Below are 16505 nucleotides of genomic sequence, written 5' to 3' on the forward strand. Positions count from 1 at the left end.
CTCTAACTTCATGAAGTGTTGTGACTTAGCTGTGCATATACAGCATTGAACAGTACAGTATTTGCTTACCAACTATAAGCCACATGAAGTGAAGACTTTTTACCATTTACTGCTAGCATATATGAACTTCCTCTGTTCTAGGGTTGTTTAAAGTTAGAGATTAATTGTGGCCTCAGTATTGCAAAGGAAAGGAAACTGTGCAGTTATCTGTAATCATATTTTATATTTCCGAGTCTGGAACATAAGATGTGCCATGATGGATCAGACCAAAGGTCCATTGAGCCCATAATCTTATGATAATGGCCACTGGCAAAGCCTGATCATAAGGACCTTGTAGGATGCCATAAAGTAGATCCATTCATTGTTGCTCATTCCCAGGAAAAGGCTTTTGGAATCCATTTATGCTAATTGCATTAAACTGAAAAACTCTGATAAACCAAAATACTGTATACTTTATGGAGTTCACTAAGATTTGAAAGAGTGGTATATCATGCAACCAGTTTTACTACTTGTTCAATGTGCAAGCAAAATTTGCATTGAGGGACCGAGTGTGGGGCCACGTTTGAAGGGCCTCTGAGCATGCGTGAATGCTCAGAGGTTTTCCAGACGCAGCCCTGAGCTTGGGGCCTTCCCAAACCCAGACAAACAGTTGGGTTTTGGAAATCTTCCCAGGCACCCGGACAGTCTTGTAAAAGAAGAACATGTCCAGGTTTTCCTGGACATCTCGTTATAAGTGGCCAGAATTCTTTAAGATCTGCAGCTTGGAGACACTGCCGCTAGCTGCAGAGCTTGGATATTTCTGACTGCCAAACAGGAGAAGGTGGCCTTCAACTGCAGAGCTGCAGGATCCCCACCAGCCACAGCAGGAGAGATGGCTAATTTTGGGGTGGCCTGGTACCAAAGCCCCAGTGTTTTCAGTACAAAAATAAGTGCATATCTATTTTTATTCTTCCAATGTTTTATTACTTGCTGAGATTAATTCCTTGGGGTTCCCAGTTCAATTTCTGGTCCCTTTTTCTGTATTTGGTAAAGGTCTGTCTGTGGTTTTATGTGTGAAGAAGACGTCATTTAAAGTAGTTTTATGTGTTGTAGTAATGGCTGGTGAAGAATCAAGGAAAATCGTTCCGGGGCCTGGATCAGGGGCCCCCTCCTTAATTTTTGCCCTGTGCCCCAGTATGTCTAAAATTGTCCCTGCAAAAAACCACTCACAGACACCCCAAAAAACCCACCCTATACGGTGATACGTAGGCCTTGCGTAGTCTGCCGCACTACAATTCCCAGAAAGCTCATGCAGCCACAGAATCCAGGGCCTGCGCAGAAGCGGAGCCTGGCGCGAGGCAGCCTGGTAGGCGTGAACGCGCGCCAGGAAGAGGAAGGGGGCGGGCCCTGGGTCGTGTCGGTTTTCGGCCTCTGTCGCCATTTAGCCAGGAGAAGCGAGAAAGAGCGCGCTGTGGACCGTCGGATACGGCTCTTCGCTGTTCAGCTCGGCGTTTTGCACGGCTCTGGATTATACTTCGGGTTCCTTCCGGACGAGCGTGGCAGCGGCGCCGCTGGGCGCGAAAGCGGCCCTCCTCGGCCGCATTCCCGAAGGCGAGCGCGAGGCCTGTAGCCGCCCCCCCCCCCCCTGGACCGGTGAAGCCCTCGTTCCGTGGAGTTGTTACAGTCGCGCGGAAGGCAGCGGCCACGGAGAGGTGTTGACCTCTTCCCCGGGATGTTTTGCTGGTTCCAGTTGGGTTGTTAACAAGTCTCCCTGCCTTGAACTGGGGCTCAAATAGATTCTGACAACACTTACAGCGGGCCCTCCCCTTCCCCCGGGTGACGGAAGGAGAGCGCGCGGGCTGCCCGCTCTTCTCCTCCTCTTTAGGCGGGCCTGGAGAGAGAGAGAGAGAGGGGCCTTTTCCAAACCACGGGAGCCCCATAGTGACACCGCCCGAACCTCCGGCGCCTGACAGCTACAGCGTTCCGACCTGGGAGACGGGACTCGCCCAGCCCACCGCGGGGAGGGGAAGCGTCCAGTCCCTGGCTTCTGCCACCCCGGCCTGGAGGCCTCGGCCCGGCCAGCGGATCCCTCCCCCCGACAGAACGCGGACCCTCGGCGCGGGTTCTTCCCTTCCTCGAAAGGCGCCTTCCATGACGGCGTTGTCGGCCAAGCATGGGCGGTGAGCGCAGGCCGTGTTTCGTGCCCACGCGGGGCGCCGACCCACTCTCGCCCCCTACGAACTCTTAAGCGGCGACCCGATCCTTCCGTCGCACTCGTCTTTCGCGCGAGATTCGAGGGCCGGGGCGCCTCCCGCTCCCGGCGCCATGTCGACCCCCTCCGGCCCTTTCCTGGCTCCTCCTAGACCCGTCAACGGCTCCAGTTCCGACACCTCGGTGGGGGAGAGGCTGGGGGCCGAGAGCCCGGGCCCGGCGGCTGGCAAGTCGGAGGATTTCCGGCGCAGACGGCACACGATGGACAAGGACAGCCGGACCGCCGAGCACCGTTTTTTCCGCCGCAGCGTTATCTGCGACTCCAACGCCACGGCGCTGGAGTTGCCCAGCAAGGAGTGCATCCTCGCCTCCCCTCCCGAATCGGAGACCGCTCTGGCTGTCCACCTTACCCCCGTCCCGTCCTCCCTTCTGCTTGGACAGGTTTCCGCGGAAGGGCAGCCGGGCGCCCTTAGCGAAGGGGAATCGCAGCGCGACGCCTCCCCGGTTGCCCTCCTAGAAGACAGCTTCGTTTATTCGGGACTGCTCGGCTCTTCCAGGGGTCAGGAGAGGACAGAACAGCCGGAGCAAAGTGGCCTGAAGCCGGACGCCGGGGGCGAGAGAGAAGAGTTGGTCTCCAAAACGGAAGAGCCCGAGGAGAGGAGCCAGCAGGAAAAGTTTTCGGACGATAACGAGGAACTGGAGACCAAGGCAGTGGGCTTCTCGCCTGAGGGCCGATTTCTTAAATTTGACATCGAGATCGGGAGAGGCTCTTTCAAAACGGTGTATAGAGGGCTGGATACCGAAACCACAGTAGAAGTGGCATGGTGTGAGCTACAGGTAAGCGGGGTTGTACATTTTGCTGCTGTCCTCAATCACTTCATATATATATATATGTGGCTTAGATTGTGGCATCAGTTTGGGGGAAATGCTGCATTCAAGAAGGTTTGTGGATTATTGGGTATTTTAGACTTGTTAATCCTATCATAATACTTCCAATATTTATTAACAGGGCTAGCTCAGTCTATGGACCAGGAAATAGGATTAGCTCAGGATGCCAGTGATAAAAGGTGCCAAAATTCTAGTCAAGTCTGTCTTCAGACTCCTAGAGGGATAGATGTCAGACTAGGATGTTGGCACTCTTTATCACCAGTATCTGAGCCAGTGCCTCACCTGGTCCAGTAGGAGAGTATGGATTTGAGAGAGAGGGATAGAGATAATTGGGAAGGTGGTAGAATGGAGGAAAAGATGCTAGATCATGGGTGAGGGCAGACGTCAACACAAAGTTGGTTCAACTTTGGAAGTATTGCTGTGAAAAATTGTCTGTATTGCAATGTGCACTTAACATTGCAGTACGCTTCTTTCTGCTGCATGATTTGGATGGAATAAATGAATACACTTTGAGCCCGAAGCCATGTTTTAAGAGGTGAGCATTGAAAACTTCTCTACAGCATTTTTTCATTATGTTTTGGTATTTACTTGACAGTATCAATTTAAATCATAGGTACAATTCATTTCATGTAAACCTGGCATTGGTAGTGTGGAAGTACCTGTGTTTCAACGCTCTCCTCTGGTCAACAACCTTTATCTTTCTGTGAATTACAGCACTTGTTCTGTACCTAGTATAATGATCTGATGTAGCATTAATTTTTTAAATCCTTGTGCTTTCAATTTTATAAAATTCTTTGTTTTACCTGTGAATGAACTCGGCAGTTTTTTATACCCCCATTCATCTGAGCACATGCTGGTTGGTATTGGGGGTTTCAACTGTTCTGATAGTTGCCCTTCAGGTGGAAAATAAGTAAAATTAGTTTTCATTTGGTTTAGTTTTGAACACTATTGAGTAGTAGCACTGGATTGGTTGTGCCCTCAACTTCGGGTACATATTAATTATTTTATGCTATTGAGCAGGATGTAGAACCTAAATTATTGTGCAGATTGGATGGACCATGTCAGTCCTATCTGCTGTCATTTACTATGTTACTATATTTAGCCATAGCAACCAAAATTGCTTTCCAATTGCTAGAAAGATATTATCTGAAACAAGTTTGAAGCATTTTGTGGTGGGAAGGGATATACAGATCAATTACTATATTGCTGCTCAATGAAGTACCTGTTTCTACTTGTACTGTAAGTAGCAAATTCATTTTTTGCAAAGTTGATAGGCAGATTTATTTATTTTTAATTGACTAACTTTTTGATTTATCACAAATATGATTGAGGAAGGATTCTGTTAATTCACAGTGATCTACATTCACTTAGGCAGCAAGAAGAAGTAGGACTACAAAAGCAAGGTTCAAGTAATGCTTAGAGACTGAATTATTTGAAAACAAGGCCCCTTTTATAAAGCTGTGTTAGGCACTAATGTGCACCTAACAGTGGATGTGTTAAAGTGTCACTAAAGTGTTCAATATTTATTTTTTGTATTCGGGTGGAGAATAGGAACAGAATGGGACGATTCATCACAGCCAGTTCATCCATTGTGGCTGTGCTGAAATGGCCTTGCTGAATCATCTGGGAGAGAACAGCTGTAATTTAGGGTGGTGTGTGTGTGGGGCATTGCCCTTCTCCCCCATGAGGTCCTGCAGCATTCCAGATGCAACTTCCTGTTTGGAAGGCAGGATGCCTGAGAGGGAGAGAAGCCATGACGCAAGGGATGGAATACTGGAGAAGGAAAGCTGCAGGAATTGTGATGGGCAACTTCAGGTAGAAGTTTGATGGGAAAAGAGGGTGAGACATGCTGGACCAGGGTGAGTGGAAGAGAAAGGCAGAGATGACAGGAACCACGGTGAGGGAGACTAGCCATCATAATTGTACTACGATTCATTGCGACTGATTCTGCACTGAAACAACCATGATGTATCTTCCTAGACCCAATGGGTATAGATGTGTTCATCAGCTAGTTCACTGATGTTAACCACTGCCGTGACTGGTCACCAATTTTGTTTAACATCTACGTGACCTCATTGAAAAACTTTTGTCTCTCATCTGCAGAGACTATATTTACTTATGCGAATGACATTTTAATTCTATTAGAAATCAATCCCAATAGTGATTTGGTTTTGGGCATAGACTGTTGCATCTCCAAATTACAGACGTAGGCAATGTCCATAAATAACATAACTTTATTCTTCTATACTGTGAAAATTGGACGACTTCTAGGCGGTTCACACCGAAGAGAGCTGGACAATCAGCGAATTACAATATGTAAATTATAAAAGCACAATATATTACTCAAGAATAGAAATAATAATAATAGAAATAATAATAATAAAAATTGTTAGATTTAGTGTAACGTCTGTTTAGGAAAGGGGTAGGCAATTCCGGTCCTCGAGAGCCGAAGCCAGGTCAGGTTTTCAGGATATCCACAATAAATATGCATGAGATAGATTTGCATCTCAACGAGGTAATGCATGTAAATCCATCTCATACATATTCATTGTGGATATCCTGAAAACTTGACCTGGCTCCGGCTCTCAAGGACTGGAATTGTCTACCCCTGGTTTAGGAGATAAATCTTTCAAACAATACAGTTTTAATTTCTTTCCTAAAGGCGCCGTAGGTCAGCCTAGCTCCATTAATGTAGTTACCTAACCAAGACTGCTGTTTACTTGCTTGATACATGGGAGTCCTATCCCAAAAGGATTTGTATTTACAGCCAGTAATGCTTGGGTATGCAAAAAGATTACAATTTCTGGTTATCTTTGTCACAAGGGGGCACCCGCTCAAACTCAGAGGAGGGAAATTTAATGGTGACACCAGGAAGTATTTTTTCACAGAAAGGGTGATAGATCACTGGAACAGACTTCCAGTGCAGGTGGTCGAGGCCACCAACGTGCTCGACTTTAAGAATAAATGGGACATCCACGTGGGATCCCTACGAGAGTTAAGGAACTAGGTCATCAGCATTCAGACTTAATGGGGTGGGTCAGTAGGGTGGGCAGACTTGATGGGCTGTGGCCCTTTTCTGCCGTCATCTTTCTATGTTTCTATGACTATATAACACAAAATGAGATAAAAGATAGGTAGGAGCTAGTTCCCAAACCAGCTTAAAACAAATACAAGAAAACTTAAACATTATTCGTGCCTCCATTGGTAACCAGTGCAGCAGTCTGTAGTAGGGACTAACAAGGTCGCTTTTTTTCAATCCAAATATCAAGCGGACAACCGTGTTCTGTATTCTTAATTTTCTCACTGTTTTTTTTAGGTATACCCAAATAAACGATATTGCAATAGTTTAATATGGATAAAACCAAAGACTGCACCAATAATCTAAATCAAGGGTGCCCAATACGTTGATCGCGATCGACTAGTAGATCGGGAAGGCAACGCGAGTCAATCCTTTTTGGTATAGCGGTATATAAGAATTAAATTATTATTATTACCAGGCTGATCAGCCTTCCTCTCCCCGATGTCCCCCATCACCCTCCCTGGAGAAGCGTCGGACCGACCAGCATTCCGCTCCCCGACGTCAATTCTGATGTTGGAGAGGAAGTTCTGGGCCAGCCAATCGCTGCCTGGCTGGCCTGGAACTCCTCTCCGATGTCAGAATTGATGTTGGGGAGCGGAATACTGGTCAGCGCAACGCTTCTACAGGGGTGGCGGTGGCTTGGGGGCCTGTTCCCCGATGGTGGCAGCAAACCAAGTGGCTTGAGGGCCTGTTCCCTGATGGCGGTGGCGGCGGCAAACCTAGTGGCTTGGGGGAGGACAGGGAGATAGAAAGAAGGGGGGCAAGGAGACAAAGAAAGAAGGGAAACAGAAAGAAAAGGGGAACAGGGAGTCAGAAAGGGGGCATGGAGAGAGAGAAAGAAAGAGAGGCAGGGAGAAAGAAAGAAAAAGTTGGGGGAGAGAATGAGATCTGGAGGAGAAGAAGCATACAGGAGGTTGAAAGAAGAGAAAAAATATTGGAAGCACAGTCAGAAGAAAGTGCAACCAGAGACTCATTAAATCACCAGACAACAAAGGTAGGAAAAATGATTTTATTTTCAATTTAGTGATCAAAATGTGTCCGTTTTGAGAATTTATTTCTGCTGTCTATATTTTGCACTATGGCTCCATTTTACTAAACCGCAATAGTGGTTTTTAGCGCATGAAGCCTATGAGCGTCGAGAGCAGCGCGGGGCATTCAGCGCAGCTCCCTGCGCTAAAACCTGCTATTGCGGTTTAGTAAAATGGGAGGGGGTATATTTGTCTATTTTTGTATGGTTGTTACTGAGATGACATTGCATAGAGTCATCTGCCTTGACCTCTTTGAAAACCCCCCGGGAATATAAATGATAATTAACATTTTCTCTGTGTGCTCTGTGTGTGTGTGTGTGGGGGGGGGGGGAGGTAAATTTTATTGTTGGTAGAGCATTTTGACTTGGTCATTTTAAAAGTCGCTCACAAGCCCAAAAAGTGAGGGCACCCTTGATCTAAATGATAACGGGTCAAAGTATTTTTTAATGCTCTTTAATTTCCATAGTGCAAAAAAACACTTCTTCACCACTATATTTGTGTGTTCAACCATAGTCAAATGTGTGTCTAGTGTGACTCCTAATATTTTTATAGTTTTAGAAATCGGATAATCATGATCTTTTAAATACAGCGATGTAATAGTAATTTTATCCTTTGGGCTTTCTAAGAAAACTTTTGTCTTTTTCTGTATTTAGTTTCAGTTTAAAGTTGATTGTCCAATGTTCTATTTCAGTCATAATATAAGAAATGTACAGTGGTGCCTCGCATAACGGACGCCTCGCACAGCGAACGCTGCGCACAACGAACTTTATGTCTTGATCCGTACAACGCTTAAATTGCCAACTTCCCTCCATCCCTTTTCAGTTAGCTTGGAGGTCACCCACATGTGAGAATTTCATGCCTGCTTGTCCTGGGATAAAGCACAGTTACTTACCGTAACAGGTGTTATCCAGGGACAGCAGGCATATATTCTCACAACCCGCCCACCTCCCCGAGGTTGGCTTCTTTGCTAGTTAAGTGAATTGGAGACCACGAGGGTATGCACCCCCTAGTGGAGCAGGAAGGCACGCATGCGTGGAGCAGCAGAGCAAACTTAAATCTTCAATCAAGTTTGCTTGAAAATGCTTCCGCATCGGGGCTCCGTAGATGACGTCACCCACATGTGAGAATATATGCCTGCTGTCCCTGGATAACACCTGTTACGGTAAGTAACTGTGCTTTATGGGCCTATAGTTGGTCTTCAGGGCTATTTGAGTTCTTCTGATCTTTAGGGATAGATATAATCAATATGTGTCCCATTTCCTCATTAAATATCCCTTTAGTAAGAGTAGTTGTTAACCAATTAAATAAATCCCTTTTGAAATCGAGCTTTCAAGATCTTGGAAGGACACTTGTCCAGCAAGCAGTTTGATTTAGTATATTTATTGAACAGAGTTAAAAATTGATGCCAGTCTGGAAGCTCAAAATGATCATAGAGCATGTCCACTGAATGCTTCAAAAACCAAACTGCTTTGGATTGGAGCTAGATTAGAAAATATCCTTGCTAATGTTATATTTCATTACATCTAGATTTTTCCTCCAGAATCTTGGGTATTATTCTGGACTCTTCACTTACATTTCACAATCAGGTAAATTCTCTGGCAAAGTGGTGTTTCTTTTAGCCTGCGTATGCTGAGGAAAGTTAGATCACTATTCCATCAAGCATATTATTTAGTACTGGTATTTAGCACTGTGCTTGCTCAGTTGGACTATTGCAATTCTGTTTACTTGGGCATTAAACAAGGTAGTCTAGATCGGCTGCAGTTGATAGAAAATCCATCAAGCATATTATTTAGTACTGGTATTTAGCACTGTGCTTGCTCAGTTGGACTATTGCAATTCTGTTTACTTGGGCATTAAACAAGGTAGTCTAGATCGGCTGCAGTTGATAGAAAATATGGCAGCTAAACTCATCTTTAGAAAGAGAAAGTACGATCATGTCTCCCCTTTATTGAGAAAGCTTCACTGGCTTCCAGTTTTAGGCATACAGTTTAAGTGCGTATATGTCATCTTTAAGTTCCTTTATGCAATATTTGACCCTTCATCCCTTTATGTTGGTATACTACTAGATCCTGTTATTCGATGATTATAACGACATACAAATCTGCTGAGAAGCTTAGCAAATCTATGGCGTTTAAACTGGTAGAAATTTGGAATAGACTTCCTGACTGTCAGATTGATAGGTCAGCTACAACAATTCCTGAAAGATCTAAAAACTTGGCTGTTCACACAATGTCTTAAAGGCTTACCTACTGAAGTGCCGTAGTAATAGTATATTTTATTCTTTTAGTTTTTATTCAGTGTTATACCTTAATCTTAACTATCAGTGTTTTTTCTTGAAATGATGCATTAATAACATTTTCTTTTTTTAGGCTTACATTTTATGTCACTCTGATCTTAATCATTTGTGAACAGAGTCGAGCTCCTTTGGGAGATGACCTGGTATATAAACTGAAGATTAGATTAGATTAGCATGTCTATAACATGGGAGCCTTGGTGCCTGCTAAATAGGAGGAGGTAAGTGCTCCCTTGTTTTTTTAAGTGGCCACACACTACAGGTAATGCTAAAATTAATGCATGGCTAGAAAAAGATATAATAGAAAAAGGCTGAATTTACAGCCAATCTAGAAATGGGCTTGAGCGTGTGGGAAAGACCTACACAAGGACTCACTAAGCCCGTTTCTTAGCGCAGCTTAGTAAAAGGGCTGCTAAGTATTGATTCATTGGATACATCTTTAAAGTTTCAGACAAGTAATAATAATAATAATAACAGCTTATATACCGCAATACTATGAAGTTCTAAGCGGTTTACAAAGATTAAGCAAAGGTACAAATTGATTGACTTTAAGAGGGGAGGAAGAAAGAGGGTTAATAGGACAGGAAATCCATTTTTGAGGAGAGAGTGATCAATAGAACAAGTTAATCGCTATAGAGGGGAGAGAGAAGAGAGGATCAGTTGTCTAGATACTTTAGGAACAGGTGTGTTTTCAGACGTTTCCTAAATTCCTCATAAGTAGTGGGCGAAAACAATTGTTCTAGGTCTTTACCCCATGATGCTGCTTGGTGCGAGAGAAGATGTTCATGGTGTTTTTTCAGTTTACAACCTCTCACTGGGGGGGAAACAAAGTTGGAATGTACAGTTGTGTTTGCATTTTAGAGGAGTTGGTAGATTACAGCAGTAGTTTTCAACTCAGTCCTGGAGTACCCCCTTGAAAGTCAGATTTCAAGATATCCACAATGAATATGCATGAAAGAAATTATGCATAGTCATTGTGGATATCCTGAAAACCTGACTGGCAGAGGGGTGCTTCAGGACTGAGTTGAGAAACACTGGATGCACTGACCCATTTAAGATACACAAGTATGAGAAGCAAATTAAAGCAGCTTAATACTAGTAATGATAAAGATTGAGGCCCCATTGTTCTAAACTTACCATGCCTTTAGTGATCGACGCTAAACTAGTTCTAACCGGTTTAGTGTTGAAGTATTTTAGCTTCTGATGCACATAATGGCATTGCATGGTCTTTTCCATGCTTTGTAGCATTCTCTGATAATACTATATAAATGTAGTAAGAACATAAGCAGTGCCTCCGCCGGGTCAGACCATAGGTCCATCCTGCCCGGCAGTCCGCTCCCGCGGCGGCCCAAACAGGTCACGACCTGCCTGAATCACCAGAAGGGGCTCCCTTGCCACCTTGGTTTCTCATTGAAGTCCTATCTTCCCATCAAAGTCCTAACCCTCCGGTCTTGCACATGCACGACCTGGTTGGGTTTCTATACTTATTACCTGGTTAGTTGTGTTACATCCCAGCTCCTCCCTCAGTATCCCACGATCCCTTTATCCCTCAGGAATCCGTCCAATCCCTGTTTGAATCCCTGTACCGTACTCTGCCTGATCACTTCCTCCAGTAGCGCATTCCAAGTGTCCACGACCCTTTGGGTGAAAAAAAACTTCCTTGCATTTGTTTTGAACCTATCTCCCTTCAGTTTCTCCGAATGCCCCCTCGTACTTGTTGTCCCCTTCAGTCTGAAGAATCTGTCCCTATCCACCCTCTCTATGCCCCTCATGATCTTGAAGGTCTCTATCATATCTCCCCTGAGCCTCCTTTTTTCCAGAGAGAAGAGCCCCAGCCTATCCAACCTCTCGGCGTATGGGCAGTGTTCCAGCCCTTTTACCAGTTTCGTTGCTCTCCTTTGGACTCTCTCAAGTACCGCCATGTCCTTCTTGAGGTGCGGCGACCAATACTGAACGCAGTATTCCAGATGTGGACGTACCATCGCTCGATACAATGGCATGATGACTTCCCGCGTCCTGGTTGTTATGCCCCTCTTTATGATGCCCAGCAGGTCCTCACACTCCTCCCTGGACCTAACTCTGCCGCACAGTTTGGTATCGTCTGCAAATTTTATAACCTCGCACTTTGCCTCCTTTTCCAGGTCATTGATAAATATGTTGAAGAGTAACGGCCCCAGCACCGATCCCTGTGGCACACCGCTTGTGACTCCCCACCAGTCAGAATATTGGCCCTTCACTCCGACCCTCTGCAGTCTACCCGACAACCAGTGCTTGATCCATTTGTGCACATTCCCTCCCACTCCCACCCCGTGGTTCCACAGCTTCCTAAGCAGCCTTTCATGTGGCACCTTGTCGAAAGCCTTTTGAAAATCGAGGTAAATGATGTCTATTGGTTCCCCATTGTCCACCCGACTGCTTATTCCCTCAAAGAAGTACAGAAGGTTCGTTAGGCACGACCTTCCCTTACAGAATCCGTGCTGGCTTGTTCTCAGTAGGCCATTCCTCTCGATGTGCTCGCAAATGCCGTCCTTGATCATAGCTTCCACCATCTTCCCTATAATTGAAGTCAGGCTCACCGGCCTGTAGTTCCCGGGGTCACCCCTCGATCCCTTCTTGAAGATAGGTGTGACATTCGCCAATTTCCAGTCCTCTGGTACCTCACCAGTTTTCAAGGATAGGTTGCAAACATGCTGGATTGTGCCCGCTATTTCTTGTCTTAGTTCCTTCAGAACCCTTGGGTGGATCCCGTCCGGGCCCGGTGATTTACCACATTTTAACCTGTCTATCTGTTTGAGGACATCCTCCTTACTTACCTCTATGTGCTCCAATTTTTCAGCCTGTTCCCCACTCATGAGCTCCTCTGAGTCCGGTATATTAGATGTGTCCTCGCTCGTGAAAACCGACGAGAAGAACGTGTTCAACCTCTCAGCTACCTCTTTATCCTCCTTATTCACTCCCTTCCTATCCCCATCGTCCAACGGCCCCACCTCCTCGCTCGCTGGTCGCTTCCCCTTTACGTAACTGAAGAATGCCTTGACGTTTTTCGTCTCCCTGGCCAGCCCCTCTTCGTATTCCCCTTTCGCTTTTCTAACCTCTCGGTGGCATTCCTTTTGGCATTTCCTGTGTGCCTGGTGATTTTCCTCCGTTGGGTCCTTTTTCCATCTCCGGAAGGATACTTTTTTGTCATTTATTGCCCTCTTTACTTCAGTTGAGGGCATTAATGAGGTCATTAATATTAAAATAAGCACAATGAGCGATACCCAGACATTGCCTGATGTACGAACTGAAGTGCTGATCTTTAACGCTCCAAAATTACCAGCAGGTCTGGAGGTGCTAGTAGTGTGTTAAAAGCTTGTCTCGGGTATGTGTGTTAAAGGTACATCTCATGTACATTTGTTAAAAGCATATGCTGACAGGTCTGGGGCTGCTAATTGCATAAGAGGTGGAAGTTCAAAAAAATATACGGAGGCAATATATATGTCCCTCAGAAGCACTGTAGAAAAAAAGCATTTGCATGGTTTGCTAGTAGTTCTCCGCCTCTCCCCTCTTCCCGTGGCATTGACGGACACATGTATATGACTTCATTAGCAGTTACTTGCTTTTATGGCAAGAAACCCCCAGAAAGCATGTGGGGATTGTTTTTGCACTGTAAAATGTTAAAAGCCTGTGAAAACACCTTTTCAAATTGCTTTTGCAACTAATGCAACACCAGCAAAAAGGGAAAATGCCGTTAAAGTGCTGAGCTTTTAAAATCGCTTTGGTGACACGAGCGCCTTATGGCTGTTGATGCATGTGATGTATGCTTATGACATGCCCCCATGATGTGCTGCAGTAAGGTACACTTGTGATTGATGCTTATGTTTGCCTACAATATAGCATTTCCTGGCATATGTGCATATTTATGCCTCTTTCTGTGGACTGTTCTGCACATGTGTCAAGTCGCTTTCTCCAGCATCTGATCTGATGGAATTTCCACGGACTTCCACAGAGCTCATTTGCATGCAAAGGTTTTGCAGCTTTGCTCGTCTTTTTGAAACTGGAAAACTTACTGGCACTACAATGACCTACAGGATTTTAATGGTAAGTTAGAACAGTGTTCTTCAACCATCGGTCCATGGACCAGTGCCGGTCCATAGAAATTTCCTGCCGGTCCACAGAGCCAGCACGTGCATGAGGCCCAAAACAGTGTTCTTCAACCGCCGGTCCACGGTGCGATCGATGCGGCGTTATCTTCGAGCCAGCTCCCTCTTCCTAATTGATTCAGTGCACAAAGCCACGGGCAGTGGCTCCTACGGGCATCCTGCGGCTGAACTGGAAGCCTTCCCTCTGACGTTGCAACGTCAGAGGGAAGGCTTCCAGATGAGGCACAGGACGTGCAAGGTGCAATTAGTACTATTCTGGGGGCGGGGTCTGGGGTGGAGATCGGGTAGAGATGGGCGGGGTCTGGCCTACGACTTAGCCCCGTGTTCTTCAACTGCCGGTCCACAGAATAATTCTTTTATTATCCCAGGACAAGCAGGCAGATATTCTCACATGTGGGTGACGTCATCTACGGAGCCCCAGCGCGGACAGCTTTTCAAGCAAACTTGATTGAAGTTTCAAGTTTGCTACACTGCACCACGCATGTGCATGCCTTCTTGCCCACTAGAGGGCGCATCCCACCTCGTGGTCCTCAGTTCAGTTTTTTCCGCGGAGCCAGAAGCCCTGTGGAAATTGAGCTCCTATTTTTCAGCCTTCTGACACCGCGTCTGGGTTGTTTAGCTCGGTCGCTGTGCTTTGTTTATTGTTTTTTCTTCATAGTTCGTCGTTTTTCGTCAAAAAAAAACAACAAAAAACCGAGGTTTGTTCCTCCGTTCGGCTCCGGGGGCTCCCGGGAGCCGCGGCCGCGGGACTTGGTTCGTTCCCGGCCCTTTTCTTTTTCATGTCCCGTCCCTCGACGGGCTTTAAGAAATGCACCCGGTGTGAGCGGTTACTTTCTATCACTGACCCACACCGGTGGTGCTTGTTCTGCCTGGGACCCGAGCATCCGACTAATTCCTGCGATTGGTGTTCCACTCTTCAGGCTAGAGCGCTCCGTCGACGCCGCGCCAGGATGGCGGAGCTTTTTACAGTTGACTCCGCGCCCGGGAAGGCCTCGACGTCGGCCCCGGCCTTGACCTCGGCCTCGGCGCCTTCGGCGTTGCCGCGTGCCTCGACCTCGACTTCAAAGCCGACGCCTGCGACCAAACCTGCCTCGGGTAAGTCCTCTTTTCTATCCCCGACTCCAGGGTCGTCGATGAAGCCATCCTCGAGTTACTCTGCGGCGGGTGGGTCGTCCTCGGCCCCGCCCAGGACTCCGGCCACTAATGCCCCGAGGGAATACTCGAGACCGAGGTCGCCCTCCAGGGAGCATCCCTCGGCCTCGGACCTGCCTACCATGGTTGGGATCCCGGCGTTCCAGGACCTGCTCCGAGCATTGATTTCCTCGGAGCTGTCTGGCGCCCTCGAACAACTGCAGCGAGCTGCGACCTCGACTGCTTTGGCCTCGGGGGCACCGACCTCGGCGACCTCGGCCTCGACTCCCTCGGTTTCGGCTACCGGGGCACCACCGACCTCGGCCTCGACCTTGCCCTCGACCTCGACCTCGGGGGCCCCGCCTGAGAGCAGCGTTCGGCCCCGGGACAAGGTGCGCAGAGTGAGACGGATTTCCTCCTCCTCGAGGTCCTCCCGGGGTTCCTCGCCCTCGGGCCGGCCTCGGGCGAGGCGTCGCCCGAGGAAGCCGAAGCGTTCGCGAGGCTCTCCTCGGCGACGTGGTCGCTCCTCGCCGCTCGGGGGCGAGGCCTTGCGGGTTTCGGAGCTTCGTCTCGACAACCCGAGGCTTCTCCGTTCCCCTGCGAGAGGGGGTTCTCGTGACTCCTTGCCGAGGAAAAGGGGGCGTACCTCGGTCCCTAGGACGCCTGGGACGTCTCCCAGGGGCTCTTCGGGGCGGAGACGTTCTCCGACCCCCCTCGAGACCATTAGATCTGGCCTCATGGGGCTCGGGTTCCGGTAGGGAGCCCCGTTATTCTCACGAGCCCTCCCCCTTTTGTTCGGCGGAGAGGTCGAGAACTCCCTCCCCGCCGGCCAGGCAGTCCTCCTTCTCTGGCTTCGTATAGGACATGGCGCGTGCCTTGGGCCTGGACCTCATGGCTGGGTCACAATATACTAAGGAGTTCCTCGAGGAGCAGGATCTTCCTGCTCCCCCAAGGGAATCCCCTCGGCTACCCCTGAACAAGGTCCTTCATCAGACCTTGCTTAAGAACTTGACTTCACCTCTTACAGTCGCAGCGGTGCCGTCTAAGATGGAGTCCAAGTACAGGACGATACCACCCAAGGGGTTTGAGAAGGCTCAACTTTCCCACCAGTCTCTACTGGTCGAGTCTGCGCTCAAAAAGACGCAACCCTCCCGGGTTTCTGTGGCGGTTCCGCCCGGCAGGGAGGGTCGGACCCTTGACAAGTTTGGTCGTCGCCTCTATGCCAATTCCTTTATGGCAACCAGGGCGTTAAATTATGCCTTTACCTTTTCCTCTTATCTACGTGGCATGGTAAAGGATCTGCCCCAATATCGTGAGGCCTTGCCGGACTCCCGCAAGGAAGGGTTCGACAGGTTTGTGTCCAACCTGTCTCAATTGCGGTTGTACCTTTTCTATGCGGTGTACGATACGTTTGAGCTGGTGTCGAGGGTGTCGGCCTTTGCGGTAGCTATGCGCCGGTTGGCGTGGTTACGCACCCTCGATATGGACCCAAACCTGCAGGAACGCCTTGCGGACTTGCCTTGCGTGGGGTCCGAATTATTCGATGAATCCCTGGAGGCGGCGACCAAACGGCTCTCGGAACAGGAGCGCTCGTTAGCCTCCTTGGTCCGTCCGAAACCTCGAGCCACGCCGCAGAAACCCTTCCGGCCTCCCCCGAGGAGGTACCCTCAAAAGTCGACCCCGGCTTTTTCAAGGCCGCCGCCTCGGCGCCCCCCTCGACAGGGCAGAGGGGGACAAACCAAAACTCCAGCACA

At 47.9% G+C, this 16505-nt stretch overlaps 1 protein-coding gene across 1 annotated transcript in view; it reads left to right on the plus strand.

The window, feature by feature from the left end:
* Window positions 1-1171: 1171 nt before the first annotated feature.
* Window positions 1172-16505, plus strand: part of WNK1 (WNK lysine deficient protein kinase 1) — a 538182-nt gene continuing 522848 nt past the window's right edge. The window contains 1 exon segment of the mRNA XM_033953429.1: window positions 1172-3027. Coding sequence (XP_033809320.1) covers window positions 2305-3027 — 723 coding nt within the window. The 5' untranslated portion in view covers window positions 1172-2304.

The sequence above is a fragment of the Geotrypetes seraphini genome, chromosome 7 (genome assembly GCF_902459505.1).
Source record: "Geotrypetes seraphini chromosome 7, aGeoSer1.1, whole genome shotgun sequence".
In the NCBI taxonomy this organism is placed as follows: Eukaryota; Metazoa; Chordata; class Amphibia; order Gymnophiona; family Dermophiidae; genus Geotrypetes; species Geotrypetes seraphini.